Consider the following 26,696-nt stretch of genomic DNA (forward strand, 5'->3'; position numbering starts at 1 on the left):
TGTCCCTAGCAACAAGCGTGAAAACTGTCAACAACCGTATCGACATGGCTGTCAGCGTGCTCAGGCACTGTATTCCCCGCCAAGTGCCCTAGATTAACGTCAGTCAAAAGCACGTCTGCTAGTTAGAGCGAATTCAAATAGCTGATTAGGTCTACATTCTTTAGGACTTTTTAATATATTCTTTGAGGATTTAAAATTTTGATCTTACAAGATGCCAGAAGAAAACGTGAAAGTCGCTGTCAGAGTTAGGCCTTTCATATCCTTGATATCGTTTTTTATTGGATGTGTGTTTATGTGTATAGGTGAGTGCATGTGTGAATTTGTGAGTGCAGAGTGAGTATTTGCCGCCTTATATAGGTAAGTATGTATGTAGCCCAGCGTCAAATAGATTTTCTTTTTTTATCATTCATTTTTTTATTTTTATTTTCTTTTATGGGCTTACGCATATTTTTTTTTTTTGGGGGGGGGGGGGGGAGGGCTCATACCGCCGATATTAATTATTTTCAATTAGTACAATGGAGATAAAAGTCCCAATGAATTCTTAATTTTTTTAAATAATTGCAAAATTTATAAAGGAAAGTAAATTTGTAGGCCTATTTGTTAACCATCGCTTGAAAATGTTATGATCTAAAACTACAAGCATAAAAAGTCTCCATTAAGCAGCTCAGATGTCTCCACGATTTTGGTGGTTTTGTTGTAGATGAACAGGAGATTTTTAATCAAGGTTAAAACTTTATTAGTGTGTTTGCTTTTTTTTTCTTTTGTATGATATCAATGCGTATTACTGATAGTTTTGAAACAAGCTCTGAAAAAAATTAGGGAAAAAAAAAGAGTTACTTGTGTGCTTTCCTAAGTGATTTCATTGGCACATAATGTAACTTGATGACTTTGTAACTTAATTTTCCTTAACACAACCAACAACTCAAGAGAGAAGACCAGAAATGCTGCTCTTATTATTGACATGAATGGTCAGAGTACGGCCATCAGGAATCCAACCAACGGAGAGGAGAAAAAGTTTAATTTTGACTACAGCTACTGGTCTCATGATGGCTTCAAGGAACAGCCAGATGGAGCCATAGTTCCAGATACTTCACAGCCAAACGGGAAAAAGTTTGCTGATCAGGTGATGTCTTGTTTTGAGAAAGTTTTTCCCTTTCAAAACTCAATGTAGTTTTTTTGTTCAAAAAATTTTATGATTTTTTTCACATTGTTTTTACTATTCTAAATAAAACACACCTCTTATAACTGTCCAACACCCAAAATGTTTTGTTTTCATTAAAGTACACGAATCATTACGTTTAAAACATTCATATAAATAATTACAAATTGTAATTTATTGCACATGTTTTGATGTTCGTGAAAATTTTAAGATGCAAGTTGCTTGTTTTAAAATTAGATATCTTATGTTATATAATACAGACGTTACTTAAAAAAAAAGAAGATGATTACGTCCTACGCGTCATACGTTTAGTCATGCATATTAACCAGTGATCTAAATTCTGCTAAGTCACTGGTTTTCCTGGCTAACTCCGGCAACCCATTCCATGATCTAATAGCACTAGGGAAGAAGGAGTATTTGTACAAATCTGTCCTAGCGTATGGAACTAGGAATGTGCTTTTATCTTTTTGTCTTTCTGGGCACCATACCAACAGCTACTTAATCGTAAACGTATACCTTTGATACTATGTTTGACAAGGGCACTTTACTTTTACCTTTATAGAACTACTTATGACATCATTGTGCTAAATTGACGACACATACATGTTAGTGAAGAGCTCCTAGCTAAAGAGAGATCACAGACAAAAAGAAAACGCAAAAAAACTATATTGAATTTTTTTTTTAACGCAATACTTCATTCTGCTGAAATCACGTGATGCAGCTCTTAACGATTGCTACACAGTCTGTTCATAAATCATGTTTTAACTTGTATTTGTATCCATAGAAAAAAGTTTACCAAGACCTGGGAGACGGCGTTCTAAAAAATGCATGGGAAGGTTTCAATTCCACCTTGTTCGCCTATGGTCAGACCGGGTCAGGCAAAAGCTGGTCCATTGTTGGATATGGGATCAATAAAGGTGCTCTTAATGCTTTCGATAATCTTTTTTTTTCTTCCTTTTTAAACACAAAACTCATGATATTTTCTTTAGTTTGTACAGTTATTTGAAGTCTAATATTCATTAACAGGTGTTGTCCCATTGTTCTGTGAAAATATATTCAAAGGAATCGACGAGAAAAAAAAATCTGGGGATAAAACTGAGTTTGAAGTAAGTTTTGTCATATCGAAACAGCGTTTGTACTTTGATTGTATGCTAATAGCTTAGAAACATGTCAGTGTATCGAGTTGTATCACGACAGACCCAAGAACCAACTTCTGTTAAAATTAGCTTAGCCTAGTGCTAAATGAAAAGTGTCTGCGTTGAAGACTGAATTAAAAGAAACAACTTTAAAGTGAAACAAAAAGAGTCTTGCTTCATTGACAAAAATGTATAACAAATCAAAAACAATCTATAAGACAATTAATTTATTTTCTATGCATACTGCAGGCACGACGTGGCCTAAATTGTGCCGATGTGCCCAAAATCAAAATCAAATCAAATTCTATGCATACTGTCTAGCCTACTTTTTTTTTTCAAGGTCACCTTTAGCATGCTGGAGATATATAACGAACAAGTCAGAGATCTACTTGACCCAAACGGCGGAAATAAGAGAGGTGGTCTTAGGATAAGACAACATCCCAAGTCTGGATTCTATGGTATTTTTTTAAAATTTAAAGTGTACGCAATTAAAACTAGGCATGCACATCTAGACATAGACACATACATCTAGATTTAGACATATACAGCTAATCGTATGCATATAGGCTTACATGACTTAGGCATATAGGTCTACATCTACACGTAGTCATATCATATCCATATAGACTTAAGCATTTCTAATTTAATAAACTTTCGGATGGAGCTTTCATGTCCCGTTCCGTCCGTTTTATTTCAGATATAAAGTAAGCCTAATAGTCTTCCATTCTGACGTTTACAACTTTAAAAGTTTCGAATGAGAAGCTTTAACATATACATCGTCCTCCTTATTAAATTAAGATGATGGTAAAATACATAAAATAAAGCTTAATACAGAGATTTAAATGAGATATTGATTGCTATTCAACTGCAATAATCTCAATGTCCTCATTGGCTGAAATCAGTTGTCCAATATACAGGGCAACACTGGTCTTGTATCAAATATTGTAGTAGTCTATGTAGTATTAGAGCTGTTGCGGCGTTGTAGCTGGCTGCTAAAGCGCTTGGCTTCTGTACCGAGGGGTCTAGAATTCGAAAGCTGCTGAAAACTAGCATTATGATCTTCGGAAATTTTAGGACGCCTCTGAGTTCAACCATCGGAAATTTTAGGACGCCTCTGAGTTCAACCATCGGAAATTTTAGGACGCCTCTGAGTTCAACCATCGGAAATTTTAGGACGCCTTTGAGTTCAACCATCGGAAATTTTAGGACGCCTCTGAGTTCAACCAACTTTACTGGGTACCTGACATACGTCGGGGAAGTAAAAGCTGTTGGTCGTTGTTATGGCCACGTGACACCCACTTTAACCTTCGGCCATTGAAACATATGAACTGAGTTCAATCATCATATGAACTTTACATTACCATAGATCGCAATGTGTGAAAGTGGTACCTAAAACTCTGCGTTTATTGGTACAAAAATGGTTAAATTGTATCTCTATTTTTTTCTGGTACACAGTTGAAGACTTGCTGGTCGTTCCTGTACAGAGTTACAAAGATATTGAACTGAAAATGGATGAAGGAACAAGAAATAGGACAGTGGCTGCTACCAACATGAATGCAACCAGCAGGTACATCTTAACATTTCTGGCAAAAAAAATGTCACTTTGGTTGTTGCTCTAAGGATCCTGGATTTCAATGCTAGTAAAGAACTGGACGCTTAAGTATTCTGACTGATCCTATCACTTTAACCATATGCTGTAGAGAGGGAAAAAATTGAAGCTGTTGTTCCCAACCACACGATACACTTGCCACACGACACACTTGTCACACGACACACTTGACACACGACACGCTTGTCTCACTTTACACTTGCAACACTATACACTTGTCACACGATACATTTGCCACACCACACACTTGCCACACAACACACTTGCCACAAGACACACTTTCCACACGATACACTTGTCACACGACACACTTGTCTCACGATACAATTGCCACCCTATACTCTTGCCACACGACACACTTGCTACATGACACACTTGCCACACGATACACTTGCTACACGACACACTTGCCACACGATACACTTGCAACATGACACACTTGCCACACGATACACTTGCTACACGACACACTTGCCACACGATACACTTGCCACACGATACACCTGCCACACAATACACTTGTCACACGACACACTTGTCTCACGATGCAATTGCCACACTATACTCTTGCCACACTATACACTTGCCACACGACACACTTGCCACACGATACACTTGCTACACGACACACTTGCCACACGATACACTTGCTACATGACACACTTGCCACACGATACACTTGCTACACGACACACTTGCCACACGATACACTTGCTACATGACACACTTGCCACACGATACACTTGCTACACGACACACTTGCCACACGATACACTTGCCACATGACACACTTGCCACACGATACACTTGCTACACGACACACTTGCCACACGATACACTTGCCACATGACACACTTGCTACACGATACACTTGCTACACGACACACTTGCCACACGACACACTTGCCACACTATACACTTGCCACACTATACACCTGACACACAATACACTTGTCACACGACACACTTGTCTCACGATACAATTGCCACACTATACTCTTGCCACACTATACACTTGCCACACGATACACTTGCCACACTATACACTTGCCACATGATACACTTGCCATAAAATAATGTAATTTATAATGTATTTTTAATATACCCTATGCTCCATAAATTGATGACAAGTGTCAGTAGTATAATTGGTTCATTTCCCATTCATCTTCACCTCTCCCGCCCCTTGCCTAATTTCAATAAGTCCTTTCCAGAAGGTAGGGCAATCAACTTACACCTACCGTCCTACGCACGGAAACACGATTCAACGATCAGGTCGATAATTTCTATGGAATCAAATAAAGTGACGTATGGATTGGGTTTTGTTGATGACAACCTGCTGTGTCGTAATGGAGTAACCACAAACAATTGGCAGCTGTTTCCCCACACTTACATTGCACAACTAAGTCCGCTCATTTTCTAAATCGTTCTTTTTTTTCTCTATCATTCTCCCCCTCTTTTCTCTCTCATATTCTATTTTTCGTTGTCTCTCTATCTCTTCTTCTTTCCTTATCTCCCTGTTTCTCTTCCATCCGTTCTTTATTTTCTCGTCCTGTTCCCCTTTCTCTCTTTCCATTTCTCTCTCCATTTTCTCTCATTCTATTTAGCTTTCTATATTTCTCTTTTACGTTCTTCCCATCTCTCCCTCATCACTCTCTCTAGATCTATCTCCTTCTCTCTCTCACTCTCTCTAGATCTCTCTGTCTCCTTCTCTTTCTCACTCTCTCTAGATCTCTCTGTTACTTTCTCTCTCTCACTCTCTCTAGATCTCTCTGTCTCCTTCTCTCTCTCTCTCTCTAGATCTCTCTGTCTCTTTCTCTCTCTCTCTCACTCTCTCTAGATCTCTCTGTCTCTTTCTCTCTTTCACTCTCTCTAGATCTCTCTGTCTCTTTCTCTCTCTCACTCTCTCTAGATCTCTCTGTCTTCTTCTCTCACTCTCTCTAGATCTCTCTGTCTCCTTCTCTCTCTCTCTCTAGATCTCTCTGTCTCTTTCTCTCTCTCACTCTCTCTAGATCTCTCTGTCTCCTTCTCTCTCTCACTCTCTCTAGATCTCTCTGTCTCCTTCTCTCCCTCCCACTCTCTCTAGATCTCTGTCTCCTTCTCTCCCTCTTTTCTCTCTTATTCTATGTTTCTTTTATATTTTTTTCTCAAACTTCCCCCTCTCCCTCTTATTTTACCTCTCTCATGCTGTCTTTCTATATTTCTCTCTCCAGATTCTCTCTCTTTCTCTCTCTAGATTCTCTCTCTTTCTCCCTCTCTCTCTCTCTCTCTATACCTCGTAACACGCAATTCTGAGTAACACGCAATTCTGATTATTAGACCGATAGACCAAGCTAGACGTCACGAGGCTCCTTTACAAAACAGCTAGCCTATAAGTTAGACGTCACGAGGCTCCTTTACAAAACAGCTAGCCTATAAGTTAGACGTCACGAGGCTCCTTTACAAAACAGCTAGCCTATAAGCTAGACGTCACGAGGCTCCTTTACAAAACAGCTAGCCTATAAGTTAGACGTCACGAGGCTCCTTTACAAAACAGCTAGCCTATAAGTTAGACGTCACGAGGCTCCTTTACAAAACAGCTAGCCTATAAGTTAGACGTCACGAGGCTCCTTTACAAAACAGCTAGCCTATAAGTTAGACGTCACGAGGCTCCTTTACAAAACAGCTAGCCTATAAGTTAGACCTACCTGATCCAAGTAGCACCTACTCAAGCAAGGCGAAGTCGTGTGGCACAAAACTGTTTCTACTTCCATTCATCCAAATCTAAAACAATCGTAAGACTTTATTTGGAACTATAACGTGGGGACTCGCACCTGAAACTTCAACCCTTACACCTGGCGGAATGTATTTTTAGCATGGCATGGCGAAGAATAGACATTAGAGTGACAGACTGTATTGCTTTAGTTGACACGCAGTCTTAAATGGCGATACTTGGTCCTGGACCTGTATTATGCTTTATCGTAACCTCTGATATGGAATGACACATTTTATCGGACATTCACGCTCTAGTTAAAACGTTATTTAATTTTTATTATCTATTTGCTAGGACAAATTAGTGCAAATGCTCCTTCTTCCTTAGTGCTATTAGAGCATGGAATGGGTTGACTTAGCCAGCCAGGAAAACCAATGGCTTGGCAGAATTTAAGTAATTGGTCAACATGCATGACAAGATGCATGACGCGTAGGACGTAATCATCATCTTTTTTTAAGTAACGTCTGTATCATACAAGATAAGATTACGTAAAACAGATTGTTGCCATCTGATTTTCTTTAGTGTGGCTTAGAGATATTAAAAAAATGTTTTCTTGTCAAGAGGGCTAGAGTTTGAATCCCGACTCGATCTGAGTTTTATGTGCTGAGCACCTCAAGACAACATTGAAACCTTCTTCCGGATACCTCTCTGCCCACTTGCCAACATAAGAAAAAAGAGTTTGGACTAAAGCACACTGGGCATGCTATTAAAGCTATTTAAAAAAAAACCCACTGAGATACAGTTTATGGGAATACAATAAATGGCAAATATTACAGTTTATGGGAATACAATACATGGCAAATATTACAGTTTATGGGAATACAATACATGGCAAATATTACAGTTTATGGGAATACAATAAATGGCAAATATTACAGTTTATGGGAATAAAATACATGGCAAATATTACAGTTTATGGGAATAAAATACATGGCAAATATTACAGTTTATGGGAATACAATACATGGCAAATATTACAGTTTATGGGACTAAAATACATGGCAAATATTTTTATGGGAATAAAATACATGGCAAATATTACAGTTTATGGGAATAAAATACATGGCAAATATTACAGTTTATGGGAATACAATACATGGCAAATATTACAGTTTATGGGAATACAATACATGGCAAATATTACAGTTTATGGGAATAAAATACATGGCAAATATTACAGTTTATGGGAATACAATACATGGCAAATATTACAGTTTATGGGAATACAATGGACTACATTTTATGACCTCATACTTCCCGTGGTTATCTGAACTTCTGTAAAGAGACTATGATTGATAAATATTGTTGTAACTCTAAGGTAGGCACTGAATAAACTAGGTATTTATTTACAGTACAAACAGGCATGCACTTCAGCCATCAAGTCCCAGAATGTCCTATCTCAAGTGACACCAGTCCTTTCCTACCTAAATACCAATACAGACCACCGACACACTTCCCAGTGCCGCCCCAGGTCCTCAACACAGTTCATAGATAGCACAAAGGACGTTCTCTCGAGTTAAGACAGCCTAGACCTCCATAACTTTAGTCGGATCTACAACAGTTCTTCTTCCTGTATAAACATGTCTTATACTTCTTGTGTTCCATAGTGCTCTGGTGCGCACCATCAGTGTGGCGAGGGAGCGGAGTTACAACAATACATTTAAAAAAAAAACGCATGCCAACTAGAAAAGTATTCTATAATGTTTTTAAACTGAACATTAAGCTGAGTTATTAAATTATTCAATCAGTGGTCACTAGTCTTAACTCTGGGGGTTTATCTTTTTTTACGTTCTTTTAATTATTAAGGAGGGTTCAGATAATTTCTCTGTGCAGTGGTTTCCACAACAGGCAGCTCTCCATATAGTTTTTCTTTTTTAGTGGTGCTTTTGTGGTCCAGAGTCTTGTTCGGGCCTCTCTATAGAGTATGCTGCTTTGAAGGACATGGTCGGCATTCTGTGGGGACAATCCACAAGGGCTTATTTCACGTCCCAATGTTCAGCTTGCGGATCAATATGTTGTCTCATTCTGTTAAGTCGAGTACTAAGACAAATACGTTGGTCTTGTCGGGATAGCTAGTCATCGTTTTTCTTCATTTCTTCTAGATAGAGAGGAGTTTTCGATTGCTATTCATTCTTCTATTTTGGCCAGGTGTTTTAACCTAATATCAAGGTGATCCGATGCTGATGAAATTTTAGAAATGAGAAATATGGTGGGTAGGTATTTAAAATACATTCTCGTATATTGGAGACACACACACACAATACATTTTCTGGAAAATTTGTCAGTTCTGCATGACTGCATCAATTAATTAAATTAAACGAAGTGTTGTTCTCGACTAATGAATTATAGGCCTAAGAAAAAAAGATTTAAAAGCATATATATAAATATAAATATAATCTTTTTTTTTTTTTACTTTTATCTTGAGCCGAGGATGGGAAGTTGGAGAAAAAACGATTACAAAAATAATAAGGGAAATAAGTTCATATCTCTCTAAAAGTACCATTTCTTTCCCTTTTCGATACCAAGCAAAATAATTAACCACCCCTAAATATTTAACTAATTGTTTAATTTTTTATTGATTCGTGTATTGTTAGGTACAATAAACAATTGTGTAAAGTTTCAACTTGATCCGAGAATGGGTTATGGAGAAATGACTTGTACAAAAATTGTACCAGACAGACAGAGTTGACTGAGCAATAAGCTTTGTAAAAAGAATAAAGTGAAATGGAAAGTAAAACAGAGCAGACAATAAGGTTACACCCAATACTGATCATAAAAATATTCCAAAGTTTGAATTTCAGCATTGCTTTTTAAAAGGTTTTTTTTTTTCTTTCTGCCATATTCATGTTTTTAATGGCGTAGGTATCATATTTTTAAAAAAAAAAACTTTGCTTAATAATGAAGGACCGTTAGCCACACCCTATTGTCCATCAAGTCCTAATACGCGATCAATCAATGGAAGAGATCAATCTCTGTAATCAAAGACCAGCCCATTGAATCGATACAACTAGTTCCATGGATAGATGGTAAATATTGAATACAACACAGGCTTTAAGTGGCACTCTGAGGTCAATTCTGCTGTGATGTTAGCTAACCTTTTTTTTGAGCGCTACCCTGAGCATACAATATTTTTCGTTCCCTATAACGTGACATATGCACTCCCGTACAACTGTAGAGTTAGTTTAACAGCTACTTAAAAAGACAATCTATATGCCATATGAATAATTAATTTCTGAGCAAGCATGGAATGCTTTACATCAGCATGCGAATTATTTTTAGACATTCAAACCTTATTTAAATGCTTCTGAGAATATCAAACAGAACACTCCATCTGTGTACTTTTACTTTAAAGGCCGATACTAATTAAGTATTGATTTTTTGATGTATTCAAATTACAGTCATAGATTTATTTCGCACTAAAATTGTTTTGGAACATCTGTTAGGAAAGCAGAAGGAGCCTTCAGCCACCAAAGGAGTGAGCAGAGAAAAAAAATTAATTGATACATTAAAATGACATCAAATAGATATATAGAGAGAGCCAATTAACATATTGAAACATTAAATTAATTATTAAGTTCATCATACACACTTTCTTAATATGGTGCCTAATATGACAAATGGCTTGATGTGTCAAATGTATGATTCTTAACAACCCCCACTCTCACCCTAGTCAGGGCCGGCCTTAGATTAGAAATGGAAATAATAATTGCATTATTTTTTTTTTCTATTTCATTTGAAGCCCCCAAATTCACCTTGCCTAAGGCCGTAAATTACCTAAGGCCGTAAATTACCTAAGGCCGGCCCCAACCCGGAAGAAGAAAGTTTTGATTAGCAAATCATGTTGAACAGCAAGTTATGCATGCTACAAAATGGTTGTGGGATGGCTCATTAGCAGGATGTTATGATTGTTTGTTTAATATTTGTCTTCCCCCCCCCCTCCATGTTAGCAACATATTTTTTTAAAATAATGAAGAGCTACTAGACTCTACTATAATAACAATTTTATCTACTTTGAAGCCGCGCCCACACAATAGTCGGAATCACCTTTGTGCAGAAGTTTCGAAATGCTGCCGGAGAAGACACAACCAAGTCAGCACTCATAAATTTGGTCGATTTAGCTGGAAGGTAGTGTCACTATTTTATCCAATTTCATCAGGACTTTCTGAACCAATATACAGTATATAATATTAATACATATAGGATTTTATATGGATCTATATCTAAATGTACAAAATATTCAAAAATGTTCATGTTTCTTCTAGATCTAGATGATCTAGATCTGCATTTGATAGATCTACTTTTCATAGACCAGAGTTACCCAGCTTGATTTCAAAAGTTTTCAAAAATGTATATTTTTTTAAAATTATACACGTATCTAGATATTATCTACTCTAGAATCTAAAATCAATTATTTTTTTGTACATTTGCCATTTGCTTTTTAGAATCTAGGGATCCAGGTTTGTATTTTAAAAAGGTACTATGTAATCTATCTAATGTCTTTCAGTGAGAGAGCTGAGAGTACTGGCGCCACAGGAGATCGCTTGAAGGAAGGTGCTGCCATCAACCAATCTTTGTCATGTCTTGGAAATTGTATTGCAGCCTTAGCAGACAAGTCGTCTGGAAAATTGAGTGTCAAGGGTGAGTTGCTGTTCTTGTTTTTTTTTTGTCAGCTGCTTCACAGTAACCCATAAGTATATCTCTTAACCACTTAGGCAGTTGAGTCTCTGTAAGATGATAAGTAGGCTATAAGGCATTTTAATTTTTAATAGAAATGCAGATAAATAAGATTTGATATGCCTACAACCCTACATTTATTAGATCTAGTTCACTCTAGTTTCTTATTTTAAAAAAGGACATTGTATTTACCAGTTTTGGGCATTCCTTCGAAACTGAAGATTATAACATTTTAGTGCAAATCTCCTGCAGGTCAGCAGGGGATGGAAGTGTACAAACTCAGAACCATTAAGACAACAGTTTCGACATATGCTACCACACGACCATGCATCCATAATATATCAATAAAGATGGATACAATAATGATGTGCATTAATTATTTTTTTTTACTATAATTCAAGCCGATTTTCTTTTTTACAGTACCTTTTCGAGATTCTGTACTGACCAAACTGTTGAAAAATGCTTTGGGTGGAAACAGCAAAACTATTATGGTTTGTAGATCTATTGAGACCTCCAGATCTGTATCTTTTAATAAATGAAACATTTTACATAGGCAATGCATTTCTTTTTAAATATTTTCAAAGTATGTTTTACTTGGTCAATTATTTTTTAAAACGCTCTTTTATAGAGACCTTTTTAGAATTCCAAAGTAAAGTATTAAACTGAACATGTTAACTGAATACAGTGTGTTCATAGACATCTGTTTGTTACTTTAAAAAAATAAAAGAAATAAAAATGGAATGAATGTTTAACATCAATTGTAACATTTATAGATTGCAGCAATCAGCCCAGCTGACATTAATTATGAAGAATCTTTGTCAACACTTCGATATGGTTAGTTGTATTTTATTTTACTTCAAACACTTTCTTTTTATTTTTCTTATTTCTTTTTAATCATCATCATCATCATCCAACTACATTTGAGTGAGGGCTTGAGAGGCTCAAATCCTCTCTTGCAAAAGCCCTGAACAGAAACCCTGCTGTCTTGCGCAGTGCATAAATGTCGGCATACAGGTCGAGAATTTTTGGTTTCCCAGACCTGTCGAGACAGAGATCAGCAAGTCTGGGGCAGTCAAACAGAATATGAGGCACGTTTCCTCTTTTTCCCCGCAGCGGGGGCACCGTGATGTTTTTATTTTTAATATACACAAACATTATCAAATAAAAATAAACTTAAAGTTGTAGATAATTTTAGAATAGTTAGACTTATATATTAGTGTATTGAAAAACCCTAGCACCTCTACATTGCACTATCAATCCTGCATGCAGCTGACAGAGCTAAACAGATTAAGACATCTGCTACTGTGAATGAAGATCCAACTGACAAACTGATTCGGGAGCTGCAGGAAGAGAATGAAAAGCTGAAAGCCATGCTGGGTGGGAACATGAAGATGGAAGTCATGAAGGATGATGATGAGGACCTCAGTGAGGAAGGTCAGTGTCTCTAAAGTTTCTCATCTTGTTTTGTTTTAGTTGTAATTTAGGTCATTTTTAAAAAGACATGCAAAAATGAAAAGTTGTATATCAGGTTGTTGGTCAGACTTTTCCAGTCTTGTGCCTAGCTTGAGGGCTTATTCTTTATCAACATGCAGTTCAACTTGGAATTGTGTAAGCAGTAAAATATAAAACTTTGTACTAGGAATAAAGCTCAAAGGCATCAAGTAAAAATGTTGATTTAAAAATGTGAAACCAAAATTAAAAAACAAGAATTTGTATGCCATCTCTTCATGCAAAGTATTTTCTTTTTAAGAAAATAAATGAAACAATTAACTTAGTATTTAATATATTTTGTTTATTTCAGAAATTGCTAAATTAAAAGCAGAAATGGAAGAAGAGTACAAGTCCAGACTTTCCAATAATGAGAAAGAGATGGAAGAAATGAAAAAAAGTTTTGAAGAGAAACTGAAAGAAGCTCAACTATTAAGTGTAAGACTTTTAAAATTGACAATTACATTCATAATCCTAAATTTTAGAACATCAAATGAAATAAATGGAAGAAAGTCTACAGTCCATGAAAGGAAAGGTAACAGAATACAGATGTTAAAACCCCATCATAAAAAATCTTCACCTGTGTCAAATATTGGAGGCGGGGTGGTTGAGTGGTAAAGCGCTTGGCTGCCAAACTGGAAGTCCTGGGTTTGGATCTTGGTTAAGACTGGGCTTTTGAATTTCAAGATCTTTAGGGCGGCTCTGACTCCACCCAGCTCTAATAGGTACCTGACATTAGTTGGGGAAAAATAATGGTGTCTGGTCATTGTGCTGGCCACATGCCACCCATGTTAACCATGACCATAGAAGTGATAAACAAATGACCTTTACGTCATTAACCCTATAGATCGCAATGTCTGAAAGGGGAACTTTACTACTTAACTTGTGTCAAATATGATGAACAGTGTATGCTATAGCTGGATCTTCTTAACATTCCTGTTCCCTCATATTTAAACGAAACTAGATGATAATGCCTTTTTTTTTATTTAATTAATTCAGCTTAAGTTCATTTTATCAAGATGTATTAGACATTTTGCTCAAGCATTCAGTTAATAGCAGTTTGACACAAAAAAAATATGGTATTTAAAAATTATGAATTTCAATGAAGTACCAATTTTGGGCATTTTAAAATTAAATTACTATAGTTATAATTGTGTAAGTTTTATTTCCTTATCAAATTTTTTAAAGTGATATTTTGACTCTTAGGGAGACAATGTCCAAGCACAGATCAATGCTAAGAAGAAGACCACAGCACACATGTACAATCTCAATACTGACCCTCTCCTGACTGGACACATCATCAACTTCTTTGATACACCTGCGGAGAAAATTGGCAATGGCAAAGATGAAGGCGAGACTGAACTCATTTTAACTGGTCCTGGGTGAGTTTTTTTCTTTTTTATGTGGGATCATAAAGTACATGGAGATGGTGTTGATAAGGAATGGTAGCATAGTTTTAAGGGATATCTTCTTCAAAAATGTGTATTGTTTCCACAGCATTGCTCCTAAACATGCCATTGTTAGGATGGAAGGAGATAAGTTTACACTTGAACCAGGTGAACCTAATGTCAGATTGATGCATAATGGTAAAGCTGTTGTAGATAAAGTTGAGCTGCACCACAATGACAGGTGAGTGAAAGTATTCATGCTTTATGAATCACCTAACTTATTAGTAGATTTCATGTATGCACTTTAATAGGAATTACTATTGAATCAATATTTTGGGCTCTCCCAAAGACTAAGCTTTTTGCATAGGAAAACTTGGTACAAAGAAAAGTGAAGGAATTCATTAATATGATTAGAATAATACTGTGTGGCTGAGTGACATAAATTGCTTAGCTACCTATCAAAATGGCTTGAGTTTGAATCCCATATTAAACTACTTTGTGTTTACTTAGGGCCTAAATACAACATGAAAAACCTCCCAGACATACACCTCTCCCTCACAAGAGAAATTGAACCATAGCACACTGAGCATGCTCCATCATAAAAGTGTGCTATATAAAAGGAATTAAAAAAAAAAATCTATTAACAAAAAAACAACAACCAAACGATAAGTTTTGTGTTTTGGTTGTTTATTTTATTAGTATTAGCTATTTTTATTTTGCATGTATATATTTAGAAAAATATTTTTTATGCGCAGATTTTTCTTCTGCTATTTTTTTTTTTTTTTATAGTGATCAATGTTTAGATTTGGATACTAGCTTTGAGCCTGACACAAGTTTTAATGTGATGTATTCATTTATACATTTTATTTAGAGTTCTGTTTGGGACAACACAGTATTTTGTGTTTGTGCACCCTAAAGAAAGAGATGCCTCAAAGAAAACTTACCCAGAGGTGACATTTGAAATGGCGCAAGAGGAAATAGCCAAACATTCTGGATTTGACATCAGCTCCAACAAATCTCAAGGTAACTTGATAATTTATTAGCTTGCATCTACATCTCTATGTTAAATTTTGTTTATTACCTAATGTTAATGTGAAATAAAAGGGTAGACAATATGAAATGAAAATCCTTGCAGACATATTAGGTTTACATCAGATCTGATTTTCATGTTGTTTTTTTGTCGTCTCCTGGCCTTTACGCATTCTATAATTTATCCTTTATCTTAGGAGTTTGATAAATGTTATTTTTATAATCTCTGTAATGGTTTTGTATGCTTTCCTTTTACAATTTATAACTTTATTATCAGTGAACATCTCCTTAGTGATATTTAAGAGTATATTTTTTTATTGTCTTTTATCAAAATGAGTAATAGTTGTATAATGAGACATGTCATTAAGAAGTTACCTTGTTCACGTCTATAAATGATTTAACAATTATATGGACTTTTAGTAAATCTTAAGTAGATGTAGGTCATATGATTGTAGGTCTACATATGTAGGGCATGACTGGAATGAGAATCATACTTGTAAGTCTAGATACTAACAGTATTTATTGCCTTTCAGAGGAAGCACTTCTCCAGGAAGATGTGCTTGATCTAATGCCTGCTATAGACAATGCCAACTCCATTAGTGAAGACTTGGATAAAAAGATGAAGTTTGAGTTAATGATAGTCTCCCCTGAGGCCAGGGGTGAACTGACTGGAAGAACTGAGGTGAATGGATAGATGGATAGTTAAATATAATAATTCCAATAATAATAATAATAATAAGGCTTGTCTTTGAGTCCGAAGATTAGTAAGGAATGCAGTATTTCCTGTGGCTGCGCAGCCCCAGCTGTGACCTACATATTTTGTCACATCCAGGGCTTGCCCTGGAATAATTCCAATATAGATCTAATTATGTACAAACTAACTAGAACATATTTGATGGACCACATATGTTCTTTGCTCTTACTCTAAAACAAATTCTAAGCAAGAAATTTGCTATTCACTTGTTTAAAAAGATGTTAAGGGTATTTTTGGAAAATAGCTTTATGCATTATATCTTTATTGAGTGCTCAAATATAAAGCAGCTAAAATGTACACAAGTTCAATTTTTACCATCGCATTGCCAACTCATCAATGTATTAACTATACAATACTTGTTTGTTTTTTTTAAAGGTTATGATACGAGTAATTAACTTGGAAACCAAACATGAATGGGTGTGGCCAAGGGAGAAGTTTCTCAATAGAAAATTTGTTATGCAAGAAATGTATCAGAACTATTTAGATGGAGAGACGTGGGACCTACCCAAAGTAATTTTATGTTTTTTTGTATTACATAATTAAGGACATTTATTAGTTTATATTAATACATATAACAAGAATAAATTATATTACAAATGAATTATAATAGTACTGTAGATGTATAGTAAAAAGTAAAGTTATTGGTTAATTTAACAAAATAACTTTTGGAAGTTCAGATTTATTGGTTAAGTTGATAAATATCTAGAACTTGATAAGAAAGAAAATTTTTTAGTTACTCATTGTTAATCAGCTACTCTCTGTGAAACAGGAGAAAGATCCATTTGATGAAGATTACTCAGCTGACTTTCATATTGGTAGTGTTAAAGTCTGGATGCAATCTTTGGCCTACATGGTAGGTTGATGTAATTTAAAGTATATCTGCCACTTTTTTCTATATGAACACATAAAATTTCAGGCTTTTTGCAAACTCTGTCAAAAAGTCTTTGTCTAAGTATCTTATAATCTAACTGTTTATTTGAAATGTTGGGGAAAAAGATATTTCTAAAATTTCAAAATCTAATAAATAATTATATCAGCTGAAAATTAATGTCTAAATGAAAGTTTTGTTACTTGCAAAATACTTTTTTTTTCTTCTAGATTGAATCTAAGGTACAACTTGATATTACAGACTTCAGAGGTGCTAAGGTTGGACTGCTGAATGTAAGTTTATATGTGTATATGTTAGTATGGCCTGATGCTCTACATTTAAGATGAAACAATCTGATTTAATTTCTTTAATCAATTCTCTATTAATTGTCATAAGGCTACAATTTTTCATGGTTAGCTCTCCCAGTTCAAATCACTAAAATGTATCAAGTCTATCACTTTAGGCCATTGTCAGGTGGAAGGAGTATTTAATTTTTGCTATTGGAACTCAAATTTAGTTTTCAAATTAATTATTCATGATGTTCTGAAGTCTTCCATCATTTATTTTTTTCTTGAGCATATCAGCACTATTGACAGGCAATGTTGTGACTCCCAAATGACTTATTAAAGGATAGTCAGCAGTCTTTTTTAGAATGGCCATTAAGTCTGCAAGTAAAAACATAAATATTTATAAAAGCATTCAAAAGTAGATAACTGCAAATGATTGACAACATTTTCCAATAGCATTTGACAAGAAACATTTTAGTTTTTAGCCAATCAACTAAGTTTTCAAAGAAAAATAAAACAGTCCTTAATGACTGTCATATTTGGATCATACAGCATAACTGCTCAATGTATTGTCTTGAAACTTTACAGTCAGTGAAAAAAAAGTTATTAGAAAATTTTTAAAAACTTTGTTTTATTTATCCCATTCTAACCTAATGGTCTTAAGTTAATACACTGTATAAGTTAATGGTATAAAGTAGGTTTCTGTTTAACCTAATGTTCTAACATAAAGGTTCTGTTCAATTTAATGGTCTAAAGTAAAGATGCTGTTAAACCTAAATGGTCTAAAGTAAAGATACTATTGAATCCAAGATGTGTAAGTTTTAGTAATTGATTTGTTGCTTATATATTTCTAAAGGTTGAAGTCAGTCCATGTGATGCTAAGGGTAAAGAATACACAGAAAAAGATGATGTCTATGTTGAAGATCCTAAGTTGTTATTAGATAAACCTGTCCATTTTCTGTTCAAGATTGTTAGTGCCAGAGGTCTACCTACCAACTTTACAGTAAGTGCAGTTGTTTTGAATATGGCTATCTAAGTTTGCCTAGCAGGTCCTGGGTAAACACTTGCTGCATGAGCCATTATTTCACTGGATAGTCTACAGGGATGGCAGTGGGCTTGAACTCAGGACCATCATTATGTATGTCTGAAGTGCATACTACATAACCTCATGAAACAAAATGCAGTACAATAGAATACATAACTATCGAGACAAGCAACATCTGGATAATTGCTTTTTAGAATTCATTGTTGCTATATGATTGAATGCATTATGCTACATTTAATAAAGTAAATTTATGAATGTGTGATTTAAAATGTTCAAGTGTAAACACATTATTTGCTCTGCTATTTTTATGCCACTTTATATTTATTATGTTGGTATAGGATTATTTATGTTTATGCATCTAAACAAGAGAATACAATCTGCACCACTCACACATTTTCCCCTGACAGGATGTTTATGCCAAGTATGTTTTTTACAAAGAAGAAAAGTTCACTACAACAGAAATAGTGAAAAACACCAGCAACCCGGACTGGAATCACAAGAGAGTTCTAAGCTTCCCTAAAGCTGAGGATGATGTAAGCTAATGAGAAAAAATTCTAACCTTTTGAAGAAAAAATTTGCAAAAGATTATTAAAAGTATTTTTTTAATGCATGCTGTTTTTCCTTATACCAATCAACACAATTACATCATATTTTGATAGCACACTTTCATATATGTATAAAAATAACTAATAAAAATAGCAATTATAATACAAGTATAAAACAATTACTAACTTATAAAAAATGAAAGGGTCTGACTATATATTTTGATTGACACCAAATGCTAACTAATCTAAGCTGTTTGTATTTAGAATTAGAAGTAAGGGCACATCTTTAATCATCTTCATTTCCTGTGACACTATTCCTTTTTTATTTATTTAATACATTTTTTAGCAGCACAAAAATCTTTCAAAATAAATCAACAGCCCATTACCATTTTGATCAATGGTTATATTATTAGAATATTATCTACACACGTGCTGAATTTAATTAGAAACATCACAATAAGCAAAGATGTTGGACAGTTTTGAAATTGTAACATTCAGTATTATACTTTCAAAAGTCAACAACAATGGCTGTTGTTCATATTTTGTAATTCATCAGTATTTATGTACATGAATGTAACTTAGGTGTAAGCCATATGCATTATTCTGAAATCGCAACAATTATAACTTTCACTGACCATCAGAACATTTAACCTGATTGCTATTTCACAGTATTTCAGGCTTATAACCTCTGACTTTTGAAATTGTTTGACCATTTTTTTCAGCACATTTTTCATTGACATTATCCATGTTTCTTTTGATCTGCCTCTTTTTCTCTTACCCTGTGGTGTCATTTTCAGAGATGCATACATCCATTCACACATTCACATTTCTTTTTTAAGTCATACTTTTAAGAGCGTAATTCAAAAAAATGACAATCAAATTACTTGAATCAGGATACCAGCCATTGCCTTAGTGTGACATCTCAGTAGAGAAGCAGATAGGTTAGAAATGAGAACAAACAGAAGGTTTGGGGAAAAGCCAATCCTTCAACCTTTTACACAGGATAAAAGCCTTTCCCTGGTTAAAGGTTCATAGAAAGATTTATTTTAAACCTTTTTGGACATCTCAACAAGGTTGAATCTCGCACAAGCTCTGTAGACATAATATAAAAGTGAATGATCTCATTTCCATTAATAAAAAACATTATTCAAAGCTTATTTCCAACTGTGAAATCTTTCAATCCTAGTTGCTCAACTTCTTGAAAGAAAGTGCTGTGATGGTTCAGATCTGGGGAAAACAAAAACCTCCTAAAGAGAAAAAAAGTGTCAACACTAAAATGGCCATCCTAGCAGATGCTAAAGCTAAAGGAGGTGTAGCAGCTGCAAATGATAACTTGAAGGTTTGCAATCTCTTGATGTTTTTTTGGTTTTATATGTTTGTTTTATATGTATGTGATGCTCCATCAGAAATGAAGATTATTACATCTTAGCTCAAATTTCATGCAGGATTGTGCAATTCACACTCAGAACTGTTGTGTTTGCTTTGCCTTTTCTTTTGTAGTCTCCCTTGTTCTAATGGTCATTGCGTTCATGTCTCTCAAGTTTGTTATTATTGCTTTGTGTCTGTCTCTTTTATTCTTCTTCTTTTAATAACATGTAGTCAAGGTTTGAACAAAAATATGAGTACAAATATAACAAAAAAATATGACAATAGTCCAAAGTGGATTATACACATTTTGTATCATAAAAAGGCCTCGAATTTGTGTTAAATGCTAGAGATTCTAAACTACAATAAATGAAAATGCACAATAATATGCAATTACTTTTGAGATATGAGTAATGTTTTTTTTTTGTTGTATTCATCCAGTGGAAATTCTAGTTTTTTAAAATGTTTTTTTGTGTAGTTCTGAAGAAAACACTTATGGTTCAGATAAATTAATATAAACAAATAATAAGCATTCTAAATGTTTTATGACTCAAATTGAATCAGCTGATTTACACAATATTTGTTTCTAGAGATTTGATGCAGAGAAAGTGAAGTACATGATGGAAGTCAGCATGTTGAGGAAACGACAAGAAAAAATGGAAGCTAAGTTGGTGAGTTATCACTTCAGCTACTTTACAAACTTGTAGGTTTTTTTTTATATTGTAGATTTGATATTTAAAAAAAAAGTAAAAAAAAATAAATTGCACACTGAAAAGTGAATTAAATGTGTGTGTGATATTCTGACTAACAAACACCATCATTTTTTAAAGATATATTTTGACATCAGTTTTACATTTCATAGTTCAATTTTAGGATTTTTGCTAAGAAAATAATAATAAATATTATTTTGCTTTTTTAGCGGCACATACGACAAATGCTGGAAGCAGCTACTGAACACAAGAAGAAGAAAATTTCTACAGATTTGATTTCTAAGATTTATACAGCTGGCACTGAAGACCAGGCCCAGAAATGTATCAGTCTCATTCCCAAGGAAAAAGGTAAACACTGGTACGTCTTTATAACTCCACATTCTAGATGTACCAACAGTAGCTAATACAATTTTAGTGGTGTCAGAGTAGAAATTATTTTGTAGAATTAGACAAACTGCTTATGAGTTGGTGAATTAATTCAATCTAGTGGTGTCAGAGTAGAAAGTATGTAAAATTAGTCAAACAGCTTAAGAGTTGGTGAATGCTGCACATCTTTTGGTTCTTGTAGCAAAAATATATCCTGCCTTGAAAAGAAGTATTACTTATCTACACTGAAAGGGAAAAAAAAATCAGTTTTCTGAATCTCTTAGTGCACTGAATAGCTGGCCTTTTAAAATGAAGTAAAGATTGTAATGTCAATGTAGCAGAAGGACTTCTATGTCATTACATTTACTATGTCATTTATTTACATTAAAATAAAGTTTATCTTATATAATACAGACGTTACTTCAAAAAAGAAGATGATTACGTCCTACGCGTCATGCATTTAGTCATGCATATTAACCAATGACTTAAATTCTGCCAAGTCACTGGTTTTCCTGGCTAGCTCAGGCAACCCATTCCATGCTCTAATAGCACTAGGGAAGAAGGAGTATTTGTACAAATTTGTCCTAGCATATGGGACGAGGAATGTACATTTATCTTTGTGTCTTTCAGAGTATTTTATTAAATTTTGTTTTTGTATTTGAAGATTATGGTTCAGTGTTTTATGTATGATTGCTACTTTACTTTTGAGCCTTCTGTCCTGAAGGCTTTCTAAATTTAGTGATTTTACTAAAGGTGTTACTCTAGTCAAACGTGAATATTCGTTTGTTATGAATCTCACTGCTCTATTTTGTGTCTGTTCCAGTTTCTTAATGTTTTCTTGAGTTGAGGGGTCCCAAACGGAGGATGCATATTCTATTATTGGCCTAACCAAGGTTAAGTAACATTTTAGTTTTATGTTCTTATTTGATTTATAGAAATTTCTTTTAATAAATCCTAATGCTTTGTTTGATTTTTTTGTAGTTTCATCAATATGTGGATTCCATGATAGTTTTTCATTTATTATAACACCTAGGTATTTTGCGTTTTTAGTCTGTGATACTGGTTTGCCATGAATAAGATAAGTGGAATTAATTTGTTTTAGTTTTTTTGTTACTCTTAACAACTGACATTTTTCTGGGTGGAAAGACATGCTCCAATTTGATTCCCATTTCTGTAATTCATCTAATTCTCTTTGTAAAATATCTGTGTCTTGTGTTGTTTTTATTGTTCTATATATTATGCAATCGTCTGCAAATAATCTGACTTTTGTTCCTGAACTAATGCAATTTGGTAAATCATTTATGTAAATTAAAAATAGTAGTGGACCCAAGACTGTACCTTGAGGTACACCTGAGTTTACTGTTATCGGTGTTGATTTAGAGCCATTTATTATTACAGTTTGTTCTCTCCCTATCAGAAAGTCTTTAATCCACTGATGCAGTGGACCATTAATGCCGAAATATTTTAATTTTTTAAGCAAACTATGGTGGTGAACTTTGTCAAAAGCCTTAGAAAAATCTAGTAAGATAGCATCTATTTGTTCACTATTATCTAAACCTTTTGAAAAATCATCAATTAGTCCTATTAGTTGTGTTTCACATGATCTATATTTCCTAAAGCCATGTTGGTATGGTGTGAGGACATTATGTTTGTCTAAGTGGTTTATGATGTTGCTACATATTATGTGTTCTAGGATTTTACATGTGATGCTGGTAAGTGATACTGGTCTGTAGTTCCCTGGGTCAGATTTTTCTCCTTTTTTAAATAGGGGGGTGACATTAGCTTCTTTCCAGTCCTTTGGTACTCTGCCCTGGTTAAGTGAAGCCTGAAAGAGTATTTTGAACACTGGGGCTAGCTCATTACTTAGTTCTTTGAGTAATCTAGCTGGAATTCCATCAGGTCCAGAAGCTTTATTTGGTTTGGTGTTGGCTAATAGTTTTTGAATTCCATTTTCTTGTACTACTATATCTTCTATGTTGTCTACTTGGTTCAAATTCAGTAATATGTCTTTGTCTCCTGGGGCTGAGAATGCTGATGCAAAGTATTTGTTTAGAATGTTTGCTTTAGTTTCATTATCATTATGTATTATGTTATGTTCATCTTTTAATGGCGCTACGCCTGTTGTTTCCATTTTCTTAGACTTAATGTATGACCATAGGTTTTTGTTGTTATCTTTAGATATTACATTGTTTATGTATTCACTCTGCAGCTGTCTGCTTACTTTTTGGGTTAAGTGTTTAATTTTTATATACTTTTTGTAAACTCTTTCTGCATTAGTTTCTTTAAATTTTCTATAGAGGTTTTCCTTCTGTTTACAAAGCTTCTTTAGTCTATTATTAAACCAGCATTTATTTATTTTGTTTCATGTGTATTTAGTTGGTATATGATTTTCTATTATGCTTTTAAGATGGTTTTTAATGAAATTCCAGAGGTCATCGACTGGTTGGTTAATGTCTTTTTCTAATAAGAATGTTTGTTGAAAGTTTAGTGCAGCTTGATGTAGTTGTGTTAGGTTACATTTATTCCAGAGTAAGATTTTTCTTTTGGGTTTTGTATTTTTTATTAATTATTATTTTTAAGTTTTTTTAATATAATTATAATATCTTTATTTTCCTGATATAATCATTTACATTACTCAAATTACTGTTTCTATGTGACTAGTATAAAAAGTTAAAAAATTATTTATAATAATTAAAACAAAAAAACATCAGCCGCCACATAGAATAAAGTATAAATGAATATAAATAAGGACTTGTAAAATAATTTATATTTAAGATTAATATGATTACTTTGGCTTCACCACAGTCCCATGGAATAAATTTATCCTATCAGATAATTTCAGTACATTTTTTTTTTCCAATGATGCTTTCAAAGTGTGTAATTGTCATCACATTTGTTTAAAAAAGGTGATAGGATCCATGAAAGCTATAACAAGATACAAATATTTCTTAGCCTTTGGCTAGGGCTTTAAGCTGTTATCCAAAAACTTCATTCTTAAAAATGAGACCTTAATCACTTTAAAAAAAAATAGTTTATTGATAAAGAGATAAGTGAGTTAACATCATTAAAATGTTAAAATATTACAATCAATGGAATATATATTTTGTAGTAGTGTAAAAAAAAAGATGAGAACCACTGCAGCTAAGTATTCTGGTCAATTAAACATCTCTCTCTCTTTCTCTCTCTCTCTCTCTCTATATATATATATATATTCACACACACACATATATATATATATATATATATATATCTTCATGTGTAATATTTATAGATGATGATGACTCAAGCTCAGACTCCGATTCTGACAATGAAGATAAACCGAAAACCACATCAAATGGCAAGGAAAAAAAGAAAGAAGATTCATCTAGAAAAAATTCAAAAAGTCCGAGTTCAGAATCTAAAAAATCTTCACTCTGCGTTGTTCTGTAATCATTTACAATACTACATAACTGATTCTAGCTCTTGTAATATTATTTCAAATGATATGTGCTTGTACATAAACAATGTGTAGATAAATTATTTATTGACTGATAACACTTTAAATCGAACTCAGTATCTTACCATTTATTGTACATTTGTCCTTAAGTTAGTCTCTTGAAATTTTGTTTTTCATATTTTTGTATGTACAGTTGAAAGTTTTTGATGTGATATGTCATTTATCTGTTTCTGTGGCCTACGGTTAACAAAGGTGTCATGTGGCCAGCATAAAGACCAATCATCTTTACTTTTACCCATCTAATGTCAGGTACCCATTAGAGCTGGGTGGACTCAGGGGCACACAAAGAACCCAGAAATTAAAAATCCTAGACTTCACCAGGACATAAGGTTCGGAAGCCAAGCGCTTTACGGCTCAGCCAGTGCTGCATCTGACCTTTGCATGATCTGCACAAGTCATTTATAGTTTCATAATACAACATGTGCTCTTTTAAGTTTATTTTTTTATAACACTTATAATTGGTGCCAAACTAAAAATAGTACAACAGTTACTTTTAATACTGTAACGGTTCCTTACAAAAAAAATTTTTCTTGTACATTTAAAACAGATTCAGTGTCTCATTGTGTTAAGTGCATTACAAATTCAGTGTCTCATTGTATTAGAATTTTCTTTCTTGATTATTTCAAAATGAAAGCAATTTTTTTTTAAACTTGATTTCAAAACTGTTCAACTTGCACTATCAATTTATACTTTGAATTTACTGTTATAATGAAACTACAAGTACATGAATTATTCACATGATGTGTGCAATAATATCTATTATTATTTGATACTATATATTTTATATATTTAAATAACTTAAAAATAATATGGTCAAGTGACCCTGCACACTTATGTACTAGATTGTATATTTTGCCAAAACTTTATCAATATAGTTTCCAATTTCAGTCTCATTTTTTTATTTGTGAATAATTTGATGTTATACTGCTGATAATCTAATACATTGACAAATATTAGATGTAATAAATTGTACTTTTAAAATGAGAATGCAAACAAAATTATTTTTTTTAAATTGTCAGCCAGCTGCTGAAAAATTAAAAAGTGTACATAATTATACTTCATGCTAAGTTTAGACATGTTAACATGTCATTGTTTTAACTATATGTTATTACTTTAGCTTTGATTTAAAATAGATTTTTGTTATGTTGGCCTCAGCTGTGATATAAACTTGTTGAAGTACTTATCTTTCATTATTTTGTCAGTTTCTTATGTTAACAAAAACATTTTTAATTTGTCTTAAATCAAAACAAATAAAGGCCAATTAAAAAAACAACAACTTTTTAGCTTTTTGCAAATCTGTAGTGTTTAGATGAAGTGGAAATGTCTATATAATGCATGTCTATCCAAACCATTGCCCAAATCTTAATCCTGTTCTCAACATCATCTCATGAACAATGCCATTTGTTGGTAAACTTGTTTTCTTGAAGATAATCAATAATTCTACTGCTACCTTGATATTTCTTTTCATTATGTGATGCTATCTGTGCACACACATTTATTTACATTTCAGATTGATTAAAATCAATAATAAGGCCACACAGAAAAGGTTCTTTTAAGTAACTGGGTCGCACACCATTTGCTGACATAATAGGTACACATTATTCTTTTAAAATATATAGCCTACAAGTATTTTAAAATATGTAACATATTATAATATAAATTGCATTATGCTTTTTTTTTTTTCAGAATTATTTTTAGTTTTAATGTTACATGGTTGTAAAATATTTTGATCAGAAGAAATAGTGTCACACTAACATCATATTGAAATAGAGTGACCCTAACATCATGTTGAAATAGTGTGACCCTTATATCATTTTGAAATAGCTTGACCATACATCATTTTGAAAACATTGGAGATGTAACAAAAATCAAAGGATTCATAATAATTAGATCTAAATGACTCACACAATTTAACTCAGAACTAAACAAAGAGTTGCAGAGGCCAAAGAGTCATTGTGGGCCATGAAGCCATTTGAAGGGCCTGTTTTGTGACTTTTGATTCCACTCTTTTCCCATAGTACGAATTAA

At 33.7% G+C, this 26,696-nt stretch overlaps 1 protein-coding gene across 2 annotated transcripts; it reads left to right on the forward strand.

Moving 5' to 3' along the window:
• Nucleotides 1-25,942, forward strand: LOC106054825 (kinesin-like protein KIF28P). 2 transcript variants are annotated; one of them, XM_056004413.1, is made up of 25 exons: nt 1-255; nt 919-1,123; nt 1,944-2,076; nt 2,186-2,265; nt 2,636-2,753; nt 3,751-3,862; nt 10,671-10,778; nt 11,158-11,291; nt 11,748-11,818; nt 12,101-12,161; nt 12,597-12,761; nt 13,129-13,253; nt 14,022-14,197; nt 14,313-14,444; nt 15,075-15,226; nt 15,766-15,914; nt 16,362-16,496; nt 16,756-16,839; nt 17,085-17,147; nt 17,998-18,144; nt 18,594-18,719; nt 19,918-20,070; nt 20,687-20,767; nt 21,016-21,154; nt 24,444-25,942. In XM_056004413.1, the coding sequence occupies exons 1-25, from the start codon at nt 212-214 to the stop codon at nt 24,599-24,601; spliced, it is 3,051 nt and encodes a 1,016-aa protein (XP_055860388.1). In that variant the 5' UTR covers nt 1-211; the 3' UTR covers nt 24,602-25,942. The 2 variants fall into 2 exon arrangements, with proteins under 2 accessions (XP_055860388.1, XP_055860389.1); XM_056004414.1 differs by having other exon boundaries at nt 21,016-21,164; nt 24,444-24,583.
• Nucleotides 25,943-26,696: the final 754 nt, after the last annotated feature.

The sequence above is a fragment of the Biomphalaria glabrata genome, chromosome 11 (genome assembly GCF_947242115.1).
Source record: "Biomphalaria glabrata chromosome 11, xgBioGlab47.1, whole genome shotgun sequence".
In the NCBI taxonomy this organism is placed as follows: Eukaryota; Metazoa; Mollusca; class Gastropoda; family Planorbidae; genus Biomphalaria; species Biomphalaria glabrata.